General features: G+C 38.8%; 2 protein-coding genes across 3 annotated transcripts; both read left to right on the forward strand.

Annotated features, from left to right (window-relative positions):
- Nucleotides 1-440: 440 nt before the first annotated feature.
- Nucleotides 441-1,651, forward strand: LOC131678686 (gamma-secretase subunit pen-2). 2 transcript variants are annotated; one of them, XM_058958933.1, is made up of 5 exons: nucleotides 441-464; nucleotides 536-679; nucleotides 740-844; nucleotides 912-1,051; nucleotides 1,562-1,651. In XM_058958933.1, exons 1-4 carry the CDS (start codon nucleotides 452-454, stop codon nucleotides 1,049-1,051), a joined length of 402 nt encoding a protein of 133 aa, XP_058814916.1. In that variant the 5' UTR covers nucleotides 441-451; the 3' UTR covers nucleotides 1,562-1,651. The 2 variants fall into 2 exon arrangements, with proteins under 2 accessions (XP_058814916.1, XP_058814915.1); XM_058958932.1 differs by lacking the exon at nucleotides 1,562-1,651 and adding an exon at nucleotides 1,107-1,549.
- On the forward strand, nucleotides 1,576-19,182 carry LOC131678685 (cilia- and flagella-associated protein 57). The gene is made up of 9 exons (XM_058958931.1): nucleotides 1,576-1,658; nucleotides 1,723-1,992; nucleotides 2,054-2,137; nucleotides 15,489-16,399; nucleotides 16,462-16,997; nucleotides 17,058-17,528; nucleotides 17,583-17,820; nucleotides 17,880-18,958; nucleotides 19,028-19,182. Exons 2-9 carry the CDS (start codon nucleotides 1,820-1,822, stop codon nucleotides 19,160-19,162), a joined length of 3,627 nt encoding a protein of 1,208 aa, XP_058814914.1. The 5' UTR covers nucleotides 1,576-1,658; nucleotides 1,723-1,819; the 3' UTR covers nucleotides 19,163-19,182.
- The last annotated feature ends 315 nt before the right edge of the window (nucleotides 19,183-19,497 follow it).

Genomic DNA, 19,497 nt, shown 5'->3' on the forward strand with positions numbered 1-19,497 from the left:
ATTTAAAAAAAAACATCACCATTGTCCAGTTTCATGCATTTCGCTTGGATAGCGCTGAAGTAATTGAAGAGTTGTGTGGACGGTATAAATATTCATCTCAGCTACTTTAGCGAGATCTCTGTATTTTTATATCCACCAATTGTTTCACTACCTTCGTTCTCGTTTTTGCCGCTACGTCTGTGTGGTTTGAGGACAAGCTATCCAAAACTATCCAACCAACACTCACGTTACAGGCGTTACATTTGTTACGAAACTTCGGATGTCAAGTCAAACTAATGTCCATATCAACATTTGAATAGGGCTAATAAGATTTGTAAACAAACTTTTGTTTTGCTGATTTCTCTTAATTTGTTATCATTTCAACACAGAAAACATTTGAAATTGATTCTACCAAGGGCAAAGATGTTGATTCATGTGTATTTTTCATAAAACTCAACTCTGTAGCGGAAAAATGAGCGAAATAAGTTTGTTTACAAAAGTCTCATTAGCCCTTTTGAAGAATTACTATTGATGTTTTGTTTTGCTTCGTCTACAGATTCGATAAAGTTAGATGGTTTTAGATCGTCTATTGGATTTTTAATCCTATTTGTAATTAATCGCTGTAACAATAAAATCAACATGGATCTGACAAGAGTTCCGAACGAGCGGAAGTTATACCTTTGCAAATGGTATTTCAAAGGTAAGTGGCCCCTACTGCTATCCAACTAAATTAGTCATCATTACTGATTTTCCCTTGCAGTCGGATTCGCGTTGCTACCGTTTGTGTGGGCAATCAATACCTGTTGGTTCTTTAGTGAGGCATTCCGGAAGCCAGCCTACGACGAACAAAAGGAAATAAAGAAATGTAATTACCATCCAACTAAGCATAACAATAAAAAAATCAATGCAAGCACTTTACCTCGTCTTTACAGATGTGATATTCTCCGGCATCGGATCTCTTATTTGGCTGGTGGTAATCGCCTCGTGGGTTGCTACGTTCCAACTGAAACGTACCGATTGGGGTGACTTCGCAGACAGCATAAGCTTCATCATTCCACTGGGAAAAGCCTAAGTTAGTGTAAGATAATCATAATGAACTAGCCTATAGACTAACGAGTGTTTTATAGGGGTTTATTCCCTGAACATAATTGTTTTCTTCTAAATGTAGCCACTACACCCAGAGACGCGTCACCCAGTGACTAAAAAGAAATTTCCTTCTAATCAGTAATGCCGTTTTGAGTTGACTCCGAAACTGATTCAGGTTTCAACCTAAACCGCTCAGTTCATAAATTTAGACATCAGTTAGGGTGGGAGCCTGGTTCAGTTTCCCTTTGGCTAAAAAGAGCCAATTGACGTGAATAGGGACCCTAATTCCATTGCCTAGCCTAAAGCAAGAAGCGTAATAATTGTCAATCGTACTGAACTCTGTAACGTCAGTTTGGTTAGGGTCAATGGGTACTGAATAGACATGTACAGGAATTACGTTAGGGATAAAAATCATCTCATACTTATTGTAAATGCTTTCGACAACTTTTAAAATATCAATAAAATTCAACATCCACTACAAGTAGGCGCCTGTTAGTCTTCTCTTTTACAAGCTCACGTTCTCTCAATGACATCGGAAAAGACCTGTTGCATCTGTTTTCAGAATCATCCTTTTGTGCATCGGAACGCTGCCAGTGAGTATCGGAATTCGTTACCACGGATTCTATTAGTTTGTTTATTTCGATGGCCTGATTTCAGTTTGCTACCCGGTCCGCTAATCGATAGATTGGCTGTGAAAAGTTGCATCTTGTGCAAATTAGTGAACTTGGTTTAAAAAGCTTGATAGGAGAATAAAATGGAAAAGGAAGCTAGAACTAAAGCAATCTCGATTGTGCCAAAAAATGTGTTTGGTCTGCGAACCGACATCCTTGGCAATGTGCATTTCACTGTGAAGCAAGAAATCATCTATCCCGTCGCAGGAGTATTAGCCATTCATGACTACACCACAAACAAACAGAAATTCCTAAGGTGCTATTGATGGATTTTCAAGTTAGCCAAAATTGTATAATTTTTAGTTCTGTAATTACAGATTTCCCGAAAATTACCGTCCTGAGCGGATCGTTATCAGTCCGGATCGAAAATTCATAGCGGTGTCTGAGAGAAATGCCGAAAAGTAAGTTATTTAATTTGGTTACATATACAATTTTGATGTAGTTTTAAAAATACTACAAGCATGTAACTATAAAGTTTTGGAAGGGTTAGTTTACCAACGTCTTCAGCATGGAGGTGGTAAGCATGGTTGAATGGTGGAACAAATATTGCTCGCCACACCTGCTCAGAATAGTGAGATATATTTGAAAAAAAAAAACACGTTAGTTGCAATGAGCGAGTAATATTCAAGCCTTCAGATCACCAATTTAGCAGAAAATATACCAGTCAACAGTTTATACCTTTGCGGATAAACAGGTAATATACTCGCACCAAGGTAAACAGAAGCAAGTTTAACTTGTTACAATAAAAGGTTATTTTAAAATAATTACTACATTATCTGAGCATTCATTCATATTCTGTTTCAGAAAGTAATGTCATTGCTCATTCATATTCTGGTCTCAGCTACTTCACACGACTCTCGAAAGCAAGTCGATTTTCTTCGCTTTATTTCACGTTTTTGTGTGGTCCTTGCAATGCGGGATACTATATATCGGTCCCTCTGTCCGTTTCGGTGCTAGCTTTATTAGCGTAGCTCTAAGGCAACCAGAGCTGAGGGTGCTGAGCTCCTCGTTGCTCCAGTACGTTAGAAGCCGTCTGTTCATTGGCTCTAGTTCTCTTGGCATGGTTGAGTAGCATGCTCCTGCCAGCGTTTCTGTCAACTCATCGGCGTTCAGGACGGAGAAGTCGCTCGCTGATCGATGTGCTTCCACAAAGAGATTCTTGTTGTATGACCTCACCTTCTAATTTCGCTCATAGGTTCTCGCTTACTTACCTTACCGTTCAGGATAGAGTCTTATTGTCTCTTGCTGTATGCAGAAGCCGTCTCCACTCCACTAGGTCCATTGCTGCTTGTCGCCAGCCTTGCAGTCTTCGAAGGGGTTGCTTGTCGCCACCCTCGCAGGTTTTCATCGGTTCTCGCCTTCTGTATTAAATGCATGGTCTCGACGACCAATACTGTACCGTATTGCCAACTGACCCTTGATACAACAAGGAGAACATGTATACGAACCATGATTTGGCAGTACAGATCTGGCCAAAGTTACATAAAAGTAATCTGATCGGAGATAAACCTCTTTATTCTGTTCGAATGATACCGAACACAATCACCAGCATTCGATTATCTTGCCGGTTGAATTCTTGAAATATCCAACTTGGTGCTTTAACACAACACCTACGTTCAAACTCGTGTCAGTGATCACGCTGTCAATCTCCACATCACATGAAGGGATATATACGCGATACTCTTGTGTAGAGTTCATCGTTAGCAAGCGGGCTTGCTTGCTTCCGGTTAGACAATAAAACGCGAACCTTGTTATATCTCACATTCGTTATTTCGGTTATAACAGAAAATCGTTTGGTCGGGTCCCTTGCAATTTGAATAATTTTTAAAGGATTTTCTTCGGGCCGAAGATCGACTACCTGATCTATCCGGGTAAGCATTAGCACGAAAATCCAGTCCTCTGTGAAATCGTTTTAAGGCAAGGGACTTGACGTTTTACGTTACGGCGCCATTGCAATTTGGGGAATCACAGATGAGAATGACCAGGCATTGCATTTATCACTCATATAAGTAAATGAGTCCGGATAATTTACCACTCTGACAATAAAAACTCACATTTTCACACGAAAAGTCATTGACACTCACACAACTTCTCCGGATAAATACAACGCATTATTTCTCCGGATAAATAACACTGCCGGAGAATGAGCTAATGAATTTATCATGGTATCTTTTTTGCGCTCGCTGCTTTGCTGGTACTATTCAAAAACACGACAAAACAAGGTTTTCGTTGAAATGAAGTGTATATTTTGGCACTTTTATTGATTTCTACGGAATTAAAATTTTATCACCTTCTCCGGTGAGAAGGAAAAAATCTGAAAAATTTTATCGGAAAATATATTCCCGCGCTATTTGTGGAGACGGAGAATTTTGCGACTCATCTTATCCCGAATCTTAGTTGAACATCGGATAAGCTGCCTCTCGCGTGAGTGAGTGAGAATTACAATTCCTGAGGCTGACAATGAAAGAAATGTATCACTCAACGAAGACGAGGAAAGTTCAAGGGGAAGGGAAGACGGAATCATCCATCTCTTATCCGGAATAACAGAACAGACTCTCCAACACGAAAGGTGAACAAGTCTGCCATTATCCATCACAGCGCAAAAGTCTTTGCTGGGTCAACGCTAATTGACTGAGCTCGAACAGAGTAATACCACAGATAACAGACGATTAGGCTCGATTTGAATCGTGTGTAAATACCCGCTACTGAAATTCCGAATAAATCAGACGTCTAAAACACGTTTGGCAAACGTTTGTAGATGGCGCAGTGATCGATACAATGCAGTTAGAGTGCAGCTGTCAAACACGTGTAGCAAACAGTTACGCAGATGGCAATAGTGAAACACGGATTTCCAACGTTTATCAATTTGAAAGTTTACACGGGTTTTTGAAGAAATTTCGTCTGTTATCTGTGGTAATACTACAAATGACACATATAAAAATATTTAGGTATTACCAAAGAGAATAGGGAAAGAGACGAATAGTGTGAAGCCAAAAATACCTTATTGAGCAGACCAATCGTGCAATGTAAATAAACATTACTCATGCCTGAGTTGGAGGAGATAAGTATTGTACATCTATTAAAAAATAAATTTCAATTTTCGTCAGAATTTGGTTCAATCGTGATTGTGAGGTGCATTCTAGAATATATGTATGAGTAAAAACAAGCTTTAGAATTATTTCATCTCTTTGTTTCGAAATGCGCATCGTTTGATAAACAAATCCAACGATCGACATACGGTTTGTTTTCAAAATATAATAGGAGTCATGTAAAGTGCTGTCTGTGGAAGCGGTTGCCAAAATTCTAGTGTTGAAATCATCATAAAGGGAGTGTTGCCGTTTTGACTGATTTTCACTCTTCGTCTCTTTCACTATTCTCTTTGGGTATTACCTGGGAGGGAGAAACAGACTCAATTAGGCAATCCATGAGACGTTTCTGATCAGCTGATTATTTCTTGTTTACTTATTCTGACGTTACTCCGAGGGGTGCGACGTCCGACAATATCGTTGACTCGATCCAACATCAAACGAATCGGACTAACAAAGTTATTTGTCGGACGAGTTTTTCTGTTCGCAGGAGTAGACTTGTTGACAGAACCCACCGCTGAATTGTCAAACAAACGTCTAATGGATTGCCTAATAAATGTGAATGTCATAGCCAGCCAGAACGAAACTGTCACTCCGAGCCACAAAAAAGTGTTCATCGAGGAAATGAGAGTATTGTTATCATATGCTTGCTTGAAAATGTTTCCGAACGATGAATTTCCTTGATTTTTGTCTAGATTGGGTGTAGCAGTAAATATTATTAAAGTTTTTTTGTGATTTTAATGCCATTTTGAAATTAGCCAGATAGATTTTTCGGTAATCCGTGCTGCCACAATCAAATAAATTGTATTTCTATGTATTCAATGATGAATAAGAATTTAGATGCGTTCAAAAGTTTCGAGCATCGTTTTAAGACAATATTGCGATCTTGCTATAATGTAAAATAAACGCTAATTTTATATGAAAATTTCAAATAATATTTACATTTTAAGCTCAATGAACTACGCCTAAAATATATTTTATGCTTGTTATAAAACCAGTTATGGAAATGTGACGACGTTGTAAATGTTCTCTACTCCAAGAAATGGGAATATGGAATCAAAACATATGCTGTGAAGTGCACGTTTTTTGGTAATTCAAAAATACTTTTTGATTTAAAATAATTTATATCATCTTTCTATTTAAAACATGTCATAAAAGCTATTTTCATATCTATAGTAAAGACAAGTAATAATGGTGTAAATCGTGCGAAGAAAGTTTTAAAAATTTGTGACTGATTTAACAATTTTAGAATGAGTGACACCTTGCTAGTCAGATTTGATGGTTCTCCAGTTTAAAGTTTCTTTTGAGAGTATACTGCGAAAATGAAAATCATCAACGGCTTAGATGCATGCTAATAAATATAAACAAAGTTTCGAAAAAAATTGGCAAGTTACTTCGACGTGAAGTTTGACATCGACATAATATTTTTAATGTTCGGGTGCTCATGCAGCTTAATCTGATGATCAGAATCATGAAAAAATTCCATTTCTATCTATTAGTTAAAATCTTACACTTCGAAAGTTATTTGCAAAATAACCTTGGCTAAATTTGACAGTTCGACGGTTAAAATTGTTTGATGATGTAAAAAGAAAGGTGGAAACAGTTTTCTGTGCTTTATTTAGGATGGCAATATTTTTCAGTAGTAAATAAAGGGGAAATATAAAAACGAAAACATGTTATATCAAACGTTTTGTCGTTTATTTCATTATATGGATATTTACGTTCCAAGGCTGCAGCCGTACCTATATATATATATATATATATATATATATATATATATATATATATATATATATATATATATATATATATATATATATATATATATATATATATATATATATATATATATATATATATATATATATATATATATATATATATATATATATATATATATATATATATATATATATATATATATATATATATATATATATATATATATATATATATATATATATATATATATATATATATATATATATATATATATATATATATATATATATATATATATATATATATATATATATATATATATATATATATATATATATATATATATATATATATATATATATATATATATATCTACCTATCAAATACCTATGCATTGGTCAACATTTCACAAATCAGATAAACATGCCTCTACCGACGAGTTTCCTTATTCAAGGATTCTGTTAGTTAAATTTTTATAAAATTAAATTCTATTTTTCAGATTGAATTTAATGTTGTATCGGTTTTTAATATTCAGTTTAAGCAATTTTTTAGGAAACCGTGGTAAAATGAAGGAGAAGAACGGCACAAAAATCCTATTTTAAAAGTATAAGATTAGACACATCGTTCCGAAATTTGTCCCATTTCACTCGAGTACTGGAAGCAAACTGTCGGCTGACTTTATCTTCAAATCAATGTAAAGCACCCGGGAAAAAAAACTTTCACTGATTTTATACTGTCCCAAGATCCTTTCCATCACACGATTGAAGTCATGTGCCGGTAACACGCTTGCATCAATGACACGCAAAAAGAAATTTGCTCATTTATGCGTCGCCCACCTTGATTGATTTTGGCTGTCGAAAGTTTTCTTGCTTCTTGACAAGTGCTATTATTTACACTTCGTGCGTAGTGTCTGTTTCTCCCTCCCAGGGTATTACTAATGGTCTGCTCACGACGCAATTGTTCTCTATTATCCTTTCGCTGCCCACTTTTCTGCAAGTGAAATCGCAGCTTTTTCTTGCCAAAAACATAATCATTGTAATTGTTTGCCTTGTGGGAAATAAGTGTTCAACAAGCTTTTTTTGATTATAGAGGTTTTAACCTTAGGGTCATTCGCCTCTTTTCGGAATAGAGAAATCTCTTTTGGAAAAATCTCTAATCCTATGTGCGGGGTTAGCTGCGTACAAGGCAATCGATTTACCAACTACGCTATTCCCGTCCCCAATTTAACCTAAGACAAGACATGACAATAGAGAGGGTCGTTTTTGTTCCAATTTTACGTCAGAATGTTCCAGCTCCTGATTGGTTGATTCTGACTTTTTGCACCGTACGCAATGTTACTGCAGGGATGGCTAAATGATGTTTGGCAGTGTTGCTATATTGATAGAAAAATAATGTAATTACTTTTGACAAATAATATTATTATCGTTAGAACAGTAAAAATGAATAAATGAATCTAAAATTTGTCAGAAAATGGTTTCATTAAACCTTACTAAACACCCATGACATAGAAAAACGGCGCCCTTAATAATATAATGGATTCAAGATACAATATATTGCAGGCATAAAATAAATTAACAAGAATCCATTTTCATTTTAAAAATAGCAACACTGTTCGGAAGATTTCAGTTGGGTGGAAATCTGCGAAAAGAAGAATGTCGAATGAAAAATAAGAAGCCGATTGTCACGTCTTGTCTTAGAATTTAACAAGTTACTTATTTAGAACATTTGAGTTGCTACAAGCTTGTACACTAAACCTCGCCGCCAGTGTTGCCAGAATTAAATCTGTACCAGGAGTCGAGAAATCTTTTCTATCTGTACTTTTCTCTAGTAAAATCTGTACCGGATTCTGTACCCAAAATAACAAAGTTGTTTTAAAAAATCATTTTTCTTATACTGATTTTTCATTCGAGGAAACCAAACCAGAAATTCTGACTCGGGAATCGGTTGTTATATTTGAACTGGAATTCCGCAAGAAACCAGTCAGAATTCCGGAGTTCGACTGGGAAATGTCAATATCAGCTCCAGCTCAAATTCTCGCCGCCACTTTGTTTGCAACCTAATGTCGCTGACAGAGTGGCGGCGAGAAGCTGGGTATTACCATACATTAGGATGCGAGAAACCTGCTTGCAGCAAATCAAATGGAGCATGTCAAAGTATACGTAGACACTCCGAGTAGATCCGCTCGGCTTTCACTCTGAAAGGGGGAAAAAGGGACGATTTTGCTAGAAGCAGGTTTCTCGCATATCGCCTTCTAATGTTAGCTTCAGTTCAAGCTCAGTCAGTACCTACCAGGTCTACCTCATCTACTCGCCCTCATTCTGTCAGCAGCCTAGCTCAACGTTTTTCTGCTATTCACTGTGATGCATCGCAGTGTTAAATTATTTTACTTTTCTGTCATATTAAAAAATCTGTACCAATCTGTACTTAAAAAAAAAATCTGTAATCCGCACCGTACAGAATCTCTACCAAAAACACTTCAAAAATCTGTACCTCTCTAGATAAATCTGTACTTGTGGCATCACTGCTCGCCGCTCTTAAAATGATCAAAAGGCTCTCGTGTGCTAGTAAGCTGTACTTCAAGACATGACCTTGTTTATAATAGACCTTTCTTGTCAAAAATTTTTATTCGCGGAAATGGTTCCATTTTTACTCCTGAATCGATTCTGCGTATTGTCGCGATGGTTTGGAGACTCTAACTATTGAAAAAATCGAAAATGCTGCAAACTGCCCATTACACCCCACATTCTCATGACTTATCTTACCTCGTTTCCCCATATATCTACACCATTTGGATGAATTTCAAGTGGGGAACATACCATATATGTTCATTTAAACCTGTCAAAAACCATTGTTTGATTTGAATGAATGTTCACCGAAAGCAGGGAAAAACAAGATGTCGCTAACTGCTGCGTTCCAAAAGTGAAACTAGTTATTCATAAATTTTTACTTCGGCGATGTTTATTAACATGAAATATTCCGCATACAACGACTGGGCCACCGTCAATCTGGCCACGGATGCGTCCTCAGTAGGAAAAAATATAGACGCAACGAAAATATGGCCAGCAGAAATCTCGTTCATACAATAACTGCTGTCCTAACCTACATCATCAGGCTAGTTCAGATCCTTTGCTTTTATTAGACGGCCTGTCGTACAAAGCACCGTACAATGGTTTTGCAACACAACGCTCTCGGAGAAGAAGTTTAATCAGAACGCAGCTCGTTTGAATGCAAACAATCGATCTTCGTTCAACGCATATCCTGGAGATTGTCCAATGGATACTGAGCCCGTCGTATACGGAGCTGGGACCGATGGACAGCAATTTATGCTTGAACGAGCAAATCGATGCATCATTCGGGCACAGGTGCAGACTCCGACACGAATGGTACGATATCTTTCGACGAAATTTGTTTTTTTTTATTTAAGACGAATTCAATTCACACACGGATGAAAAGCGGTTCCAGGGAATCTTCCTCCATCAGTGGAAGCAGATGTTCTACATATGGTAGGAGTAGCTGAAACAGCAATACTTGTCGATACCTGATACCCTCATTACTGTCACCACAAAAATAAACCGATGACGACGACGAGTCGCATAACCAGTACTGCGCTTCTATCATCTCGTCCTGATAACTGCTACTATCCTTTTTTGTTTAAGGTGGAACTGAACCACGTTCTACATCCAACTACTGTCAAAATCTATGAACTGAGACCTGTTAAGTCACTTGACTTAGTTTTGAGGTCGTGTGAGAACGGCATAAGGATAACTCCGGTACCATATACGACATTCGCATAGATTAAGCTTAATAATTTTCAAAAAACTTGATCAATGGTATTTATACTTGTACGTACTGCTTCAAAGAACTTTTTAATTTCAATACATTCGCTTTTTAAATCTCACTAATGTTATTCTGTCGCCCCCATGCGCCAACCTTCAGGCCTTTGTACACAAGAGTATATACAGTGTTCCGCAGTGTTTAACATACTTGCAAACAATAGAGGATATACGCTGTAAATAGAGCAAAACGCTGCAACAATTAATCTAAATATCTCGCTTCTCATGTAGGATAGTTTTGTTAGTTTGGCATCTATTACACCAGGGCAATATATGCCGTATGCAGACATTATTGGTTGTATGGGACAAAAATTCAGAGCATGCTGAAAGTATGCTTGAGGTGGACGCAGTTTAATAATTCGATCCGAATGATCCAATAATCCGCATTGAGATGGTTGTCTTTTGCAACCCTTTGTTCGTTGATCATTTCATTTTGTTACTTCAGATTGAGGGATGGATACATAGCCATTTTATTAGTTTATTGATTGATTTTCTCCAAAAACATTATTTTAGAACAACCTACCTACTGTATAGAAGTAACCTACTGTATAGAAGTAATTTGGTAAAATACATGTATAAATAGGATGCCTCGAAAAGTTTTTCCGAAAAACAAAAAAAAACAAGAAACAGCTGATAATTTGTGGGTATCAGTTTACACCTCATTCAACCCTTGTGTTGCAACCATCAGCACTCCATGAAGCAGTGAAAATCATCCCTATGAGCCGCGTGTTTACCGATTAAATGGTCCGTCAAGAAGCAGTCGGTGGAAATATCCCGCAAAGCGCTTCCCAGTAGGTATGCCGCATCAAATGCATGTTCCGTCAGGACCGACTGCATGGCCTCTATTGATAGTGTCAGCTCAGGCTGATTGGGGAGGAATAGTCGCTAGCATCACCGACAGGTTGTGGTTTTTGGCGGGCCGTCGACCGGCGAGTCATTCCCTGGCGGCGGACGCAACTCAGAAACCTGCTAGTCTGTGTATCGAAGAGCTCGTGATTAGACGGATGGACGTTCGTCGACGAACAGACAGAATGAAGTGCGCCATCATGCAATTAGCACTGCAGTTCGAAAGAAAAAAAATAGGTCACATATCATTACAACGAATAAACATTTATACTGATTTCGCTCTCATTTTTGAAAAATCCGTATAAAAATGACATTTTTGAGCGAACCTTGAAAGACTCGATTCCAAAAACGAAATCAGTACGATCACTACTGCAGGAGAACTTTGTGTTCTTTAACATGTGTCCATACGAACCAAACGCACAAACTATACGCTGCTTGACAACTTTTCTTACTCTAGTTCCAAGAACTAGAATAAAATTGAGACAATAGCAAAACTTACCTGTTTTAATTGTAGATTTCATACCCAGTAGCAAATCGTCACCTACGTTACCACCTAATTTCCGAACGGTAACTATTGTCAGCTACTTTAACCATGTCAGCATTGGACGAAAGCTATGCCGCGGATTCGACTTCGCAGGTGGCTTTCTCCCAGACGTATACTTTGGGGTCAAATGTAGTTGCCACCTGCGAAAATTTTTACTCGTATGCTGGCGCAATGTTTATCCTCCACGATAAAATACCTCCTCTGAACAGTGATTTCCTGGTAGCAGCAGGCCATCGTTGAAGACGGATTCTCTCTGCAAACATACATCCGGAACAAAATTTCGAGACGAGAAAAGGCGAGCAAGCTATTTTAATTCGTGGATTGGATATTATATACTTTGACAGCATAGACGTTCACTCTGTTTGTTTACAATCGCGAGTGAACCAGGTATCAAAATTTACCACTTCATTTGCAGTGTTGCCATTTACCTAATCGAAAAATGGTAAAACAGTGCTGCCGAAACAGATATTTCGAGTTACACCATTCTTGCAATGGTGAAAAATATATTCAACATTCTTGCAATTTCAGTATTTGTAAAAATCATTAAAAAATCAGGAAAGCTCCTAAAAATGTATTTCCAACGGAGATGTTCATATAAAGATGATATCTTTCGTTTAAAAATTAAAAAAATGGGGGTTAGGTCCGACGAGAAAGGTCTATTAGGAAAACTTTTTCCGTACAATGCAGAGCTTTCGATTACCCGGGCACATTGAACACAGTAATTAAGTGCCTTCTTACTTCAGGTTCCTCGCATTTACTCTGTCAGAAGCCTTACTAGAACGGCAGCTTCTGAGTTGTTTCTTGTGATTTAACCTAGAGCAAGGGCGCTTCTTATGAGCTTGAGCTTGTGCAACCAGGCCCGAACGAAGATCGCTGTAGGAAAAGAAAGGAATGTTAGTCCGACACTACACTGCTTTTACTAGAGGCCGTATATGCTACTGCGCAGACCACAAGTGTCACGGGAGGAGGAAGATTGTTAGTAATGATAGCGATTCGAAATTGTACTGTAGTTCACGCGCGATTCAAGATTTTGGGAGTCTCTGGGTAACCGGCCACCCGGAGGTGCGATAAATGCTCATATTCGAGGTAAATAATCGATTCTCAACACACCTAAAGAACAGAAATTTTAAGCAAATATCCTTCATCATTATACCCTCACTGTTGGCAACCCACAAACATGATCCAGTGAAACAAAACGAAATTACGCAATCCAAAGCCAAACAAAAAGAAAATGGAGAATTTTTTGGTAGAAATGTATAGCTTCAATATGACGACCATGTCGAATAACCAAAATATAAAAAAGTGTATATCTTATGAATAAATTGCCCAATTCCTCGATTTGGCTTCCAATTTAATAATTTCACGTTTCTCACCAACCTACGTTCACGAACCACCAACACTGAGAATTAAAACACAGAGAACAGACGTCCATCTTCAGCATTCAACTTGTGTAAAAATCCCTAACGGTTGTTGGGATATCTAAACCAGGTGCGCTACTGTCGTCATGTTTTTTGTGGCTGAGTTCGATTGAATTGACAGCGGTTATTCCTCTACCCAGTCAAACCAGTCCGGAACCGGTTCGGGCTTCAGAGTGGTTCCAGTATGAATTCCAGCTCAAATGCATCAACCGATAAAGTCGGAATCGGTTGTTTTCTTTGAGTAAGATTCCATACTGAATCCATTCAGGATTTGAAACCGGTTCCCGAATGGATTTGACGGATAATTGAGATAAGTAGATGTGGCGGCGCTAGTGCTTATCGTATATTAATTCAAATGTTAACACACGTTTTTTAAATATTTTTGTTCGATCATGGATGTCTGTTCTCTGTGATTAAAAGTTGAAAAATTTATTGCGAAAAATGTCCACTTTTCGGGTGTATCAAGAATCCATCACTGAGGAAGTTTGACCTCTAATATGACCATTTAAGAGATACTGATCCCTAGAGCAAGGATGCTTTTTTTAATCTAAAGCTTTATTTGAAACGGCTCAATGCGTCAGCACAACTGAGCCGTGGGTCTTTTAATTTTTTTACAATAAGTAAAAAAAGGAATTAGGAATGTCCATCTGCCAGATCTTGTTGACGCAGTTTGCTGCTGCGTGTTGAGATCCTTTTTCTTGGCGGTGAAGCCGCTTGGGGGTCATTCAGTCTGCCTTCTCTCGCATTATCGTTCCCGTCCATGTCATCATCGGTACAGCTTTCTTGTTGTTCACGATCAGAGGTTCTTATTTGTTTCTTGTTCTTACGGGTCGCTGTTGTAAATCCGTCTTCATCGGTATTTGCTTCTATATTGGTGATGCTACTTGTTGGTTTGGGAACGGTTGTCGTGGTCGTTGTACCTGCCTGATTAGTTAATTGGAGCGTTGTTTTTGGTTTATCTGAAGGTGTCGGTGGCTGCTTGTTAGAGTTGGCTGTAGTAGATGAGTTTTGACTAGTTGCTTCGGCGCATGTTTTTCCGTAGTGGGCTGTATGGTTACAGAATTGACATGTTGGGGTCTGCCCGGTATATGTGATTAGCGTTGTTTGCTTATAGGTCACGCCATCCTTCGGTGATTTGCATTCGATAGTCATGTAAGAAGGCATTGGTTTAGTCACTCACATCCTCACAATACAAACGCCGTTGGGAATGCCGGTGAAAAAATTTCTCCAGGTGTCATTCGTAATAGATTCTACTTCTCCATATTGCGACATGATTCGTTTGATGTAATCTTCCCTAGTGCGCGGGGCCAAATCATGGATACTCACGTGCACCATGTCGTTTTCCATATGCACGGGGATCTTGATTCTTGATCTGTTATTAAATTCGACCTCGTGTTGCATGTTGTTTTTTGTTCTCAGCCTGTGCTAAACTTCTAAACGTGGTCAAAACACAGTTTTTAACGTGCTGCAGCTCAATGTACGTAACTTCAGTGAGATTAAACTCCATTTTAACCTTAACTAACTGTTCCACTTCCTGAACTGTGGGGCTAACACGAGTTTTATTAAAGTCGATCGAAATCGTGTTATCCCGTAGCACGGGCACTTTTGTTTCATTTAGCAAACTCATTTCACTCCGCAGCCGGGGGCAACGATACAATTCGTTTATGCACTGATATAGAACAAAAACTGGCTTGATTCACTGGTGCCTATAGAGTTCTATGCAAATCATTTCTCACACACTAATTAGGGGGTTTTTTTCCTCCAGCTGTCATATATAAAACTGTCAGTCAATTTAAACATTTAATGATCTATGCCGCCGTAAAACTTATTCCGGATACGTACAATACTGAATAGTTAGGATCCATCATGAAGATATTCCGACCGTATAAAGATATTTTCGATTTGTTTTTCTCCACTTACAGGTGGACAGGTGGAGGAAAACAACTCGTTGAACACACTAATACAGTTACAGATTGTAAGGTACTCTATAGCATGCTATAGCGTAGCGATTTTTTTTGCTTCTGCTTTGTGCGAGGTCAGAAGATAGACTGGGCAAGGATGCTTCCTATTTCTCAAAACTGTGATTCAACTGACCTGCAATATCTAATTGCTATTGATATCCATGAACCGATGTTCTTGAGTGAATATTATGTTTGTAGCGTAGGCGACTAACCACAACATCGAACTATAAATAAATAAAACAATATATTATAATATATAATATTATATACAATTTCTTGAAAATCATAAATGTTCTGGCGAATTCAGAATACAATAATATTTAATATTATCTAAATTTCCAGCAAATCGCTAATAAATATATACGAAATTGCCACCTTGAAGAAACGCAAAACTCTCCAACTACCTCCCGACTGCCCAAACACCCAAATCGGCAACATCTGTTTCACCTTCGACTCGCGTGGAATCGCGGTTCTGTCCGTCGAACCGGACGCATTCCTTTCGATCTTCTCGTTCGATAGGAACGAATCGCTCATCATCGGACGAGCATCGAACTCCAACCAGCAAGGTCAGGCCAACTATCTGTCATGTAATCCGAGCGATGCGACCATCGTTGCCGTTGGCGGATTCTACATGTTGAAGATCATGAACAAAACGGACAAAGGTTTTGGTCAAATCGGAAGCGTCAAGGGAGATAACTTGCTGGTAACTTCGATCGCTTGGCTGACGTCGGATTCGTTGGTTGCAGGAACGGCAGAAACTGAATTAATCATTGTCGAGTCCGGAGATCTAAAACTAAAGTTGAGGGCAGACGATGTGGAAAAGATCGACTTGACAGCGGACGTGGAAGGAGACATTTCGCCGTCTTCAGCTGACGCATCCGGCATGAAGAGAGATAATCATGACGTTTTGTGTCTGACGCAGTTCGATCAAGGCTTTCTCTATTCGATACACAATGCGGTGCATGTGTTTGAAAAGTTATCGAACTATGCCTTCATGAAAAAATCAATCATCCGAATCCCTATATCGCTGTATGACGAAGATACGTACAAGATCATGAATGTGGCCGTTAATGCAGAACAGGATACGATTGTTGTCGCTACGAAACATTCACAGATCTACATTGGGATGCTTTTTGTACCGGAAACGCTGAAAGTTAGCGAACTGGTATTCCGCCATCTAGGTGAACCTTTGCATGTCAGCGGAATCATTGGACTATCGGTATGCTCCTGGAAGCCGATCGTCATGACAGCATGTGAGCTCTTTAATCCGACAACCAAATAGTATGATCGCTTACGTCTGTTTGTTCAATTCTAGCAAATGATCTCACGATTCGTCTATGGAACTACCAGTCCATGAAGATCGAATTGGTTAAAAAATATCAAATCGAAATAGGAGTGATTGCACTTCATCCTTCGGGGCTTTTCGCCGCCGTTGGTTTTATTGACCTTTTGCGAGTGATGCAGATTCAATTAGACGATTTGAAGCTTACTAAAACATTCAATTTCCCAAGCTGCACTCAGTTGAAATTTTCCAATCAAGGTCACTTGTTGGCGGCTGCGCACGGAAAGATCATCAGTTTAATCTGCATCTTCACATTTGAGGTCATTCAAACTCTCAAAGGTCACAATGGGAAGATATTAAGCTTGTCTTGGTCCACGGACGATGCCATTCTTGCTTCTGGTGGAGATGATGGAGCCATCTATAAGTGGAACGTAGTTACCGGAGATCGCATGGAAGAGATCGTTCAAAAAGGAATTCATTACAGATCGCTAACTTTGACAAGTGACGCCCATTCTGTCTATGCCATCACAAACACGGGTCTCATCCGAGAGATGTTCAAGTCGGACATTGTAAGTCTTTACTCCGGAACGTTTTTGTAAGTTTCGTATCACAATGTCCATTTTTTGCAGTTTCGAGAATTTAAGATCCCCGAGTTAACTCCCCTCACGGACATTGCCATGTCACGCTCAGATACTATCATGTTCGTAGGAACAGAAAAAGGTCATCTGTACTACGTGGATAGCAGTAACGGAAACTGTAACAATTTTCGTTTTTTCAACACGGAAATTACAAAAATCTGCATAACTTACAACGACTGTACACTGGTAACTGCCGCTTCCGATGGAACGCTAGTGATTTGGACTATGCTGAACAACGAGGGTAAAACGGCTCCGCATGCGCGTGAACTCGGACTTTGCTCGGATATTCTCATACCAAGACAAGATCTGCTGGACAAAAATGACACGATCGCCACACTGGAATTAAGAATTCAGCAACAGATCATGGAGTTTCAGTATAAGATGCAACAAGGCGATGCGTTTCATTCGGAACAGATGCGAGACATACACCGGGACTACTGCTCAGCAATCGAGGAGTTGAAGGTAAGTATTTGATAGATCTTGTGTTATCATCTGAAGTAATTGTTTAATTCACAGAAAAAGAATGAAGAAATGGGATTGGCACATCTAGAAGAATGTAATCTGATGACAGCCAGTATTGCTCAGGCCAAGGAAGATCACCAGAAGGAAATGATGGATTTTGAAGCTCAATTTCACGAAAAGATAATAATGGAGTATGATAAATTGACCAACCTGAAGCAGCAAATGGACCAGATGCGAGAGGACTACGAAATCAAGCTACGACGATCAGCTGGCTGTTTACAGGATACAATTGGTATGTATTCTCTTGATGTACCTAGTGCGTCAATACAACAATTAAAAATGTGTTTCTAGAATCCTTGGAAGCGGAGCAGAAAAAGAATCTCAACGAAAAGCAAGAAATAATCAACAGTCTTTTGAAGGAGATGGATCGTAGAAGACAGGAATTTCAGGAATACTGCAAACAAGTCGATGTAGACAACGATCGGAAAAAAGTTGAATTGCAGCTAGACTACGAGAAAAAATTACTAGAAGAAGAAGAAAACTGTATGAAATGGAGAGGTGAAGCAGGGGTACTGAAAAAGAAGTTCTCCACGTTGAGCCGTGAAGCAGAGAACTATCGCAAAGACATCGAAACATTGCAGTACCAGCATGGACGGTTCCAACTGGCAATCAAACAACATCAAAAGGAGATCGAGGAGTTGAAGCGAGAGGTGTCGGAGCGAGAGGCAGTGATAAGAGATAGAGAGAAAAAGATGCACGAGCTAAGCAAAAAGAATGGCGAATTGGAAAAGTACAAACAAGTTCAAACGCACAAAATTAACGAACTCAAGAGTCAAATCGAACCAAAAGACCGAGAAATAAAAGAGAAAAAAGAAGTGATTAGCGAGATGGAGAAAAAACTGGAGGAACTGCAACAGAGCAACAAACAACTAGCACTGCAGCTCCAAGAGCTCCGTGATAAATACTATGGAGCTGATCTTGAGTTAAGAAAAGAACGAAATCTATTCCGAAGTGCAAAGAACAAGTACCAACAGGTGTGTGGAGAAATTTACAACGTATCCGGATTAATACAAAAACCTGACGAATTGAAAAGAGGCATTACCGACATGTGCCACCGGTACTCCGACAACAAGGAATTACAAAAATCACTCGCCCTAGATGAAGACGTTCAGAATGAGTTTCTCCGACAGAGGGAGCATCTGGAGAAGCTAATGAAGAGTGCCAAGCTCAAGAGTAATTGCAGGAAAGACAATGGTGAAAGTGTGAGACTGATGAAGGAAAATATGGAATTGCTGGACGAGTTGAACAAGTTGCGTGAGCTGTTGAACGAGAAGCAGCGAGCTTGCACCCGAATGGAGGCCCTTCTAGGATTGTCCAGTAAGACTGTAGCCCCTAGAGAAGCCAAACTAATGCTGGAGAAAGCCGTTGCGGTAGGTGTAACAACTGAGTGTATGGCGAAATTGATTTTTTTTTACTTTAAATTTTAAACATTGTTTCAGGATAAGGATGACTTGGAAAACCGGCATCAAGAGCAGGTTGCAAAATTACAAGACGTCATAAAGGCTCTATCAAGCGAAAATCAAAACCTGCGATCAGAAATAGTAACTCTAAATAAAAGAAATAATGGAAACTGAAATAACAGGGTAAAAACGCCTTAATAGTGTATACAGAAATAAACCAGTTAAAAAACTTAATGTTCCGAATCAAAAAACCTGAACGGTATTTTGCGGTTGCGTCCGTTTCACAAGGTTCAGATATATTTCATCGAGGATAGTTGGATGTAGAAAATTGGTCCATCTCAACGATGTATCAGGAATTAGAAAAAATTGACTCAAATGGCACGTTCCCTAATGTAGTCGGGGATTTGTACCTTGGCGTGTCCTCTCATCATTTCCTGAGCGGAAGGTAAGGAGAAGGAAGAGGGAGGAATTAGAATTAGAAGGTTGGGAAAATAACAGCACAAAAACAA

The sequence above is a fragment of the Topomyia yanbarensis genome, chromosome 2 (genome assembly GCF_030247195.1).
Source record: "Topomyia yanbarensis strain Yona2022 chromosome 2, ASM3024719v1, whole genome shotgun sequence".
Lineage (NCBI taxonomy): Eukaryota > Metazoa > Arthropoda > Insecta > Diptera > Culicidae > Topomyia > Topomyia yanbarensis.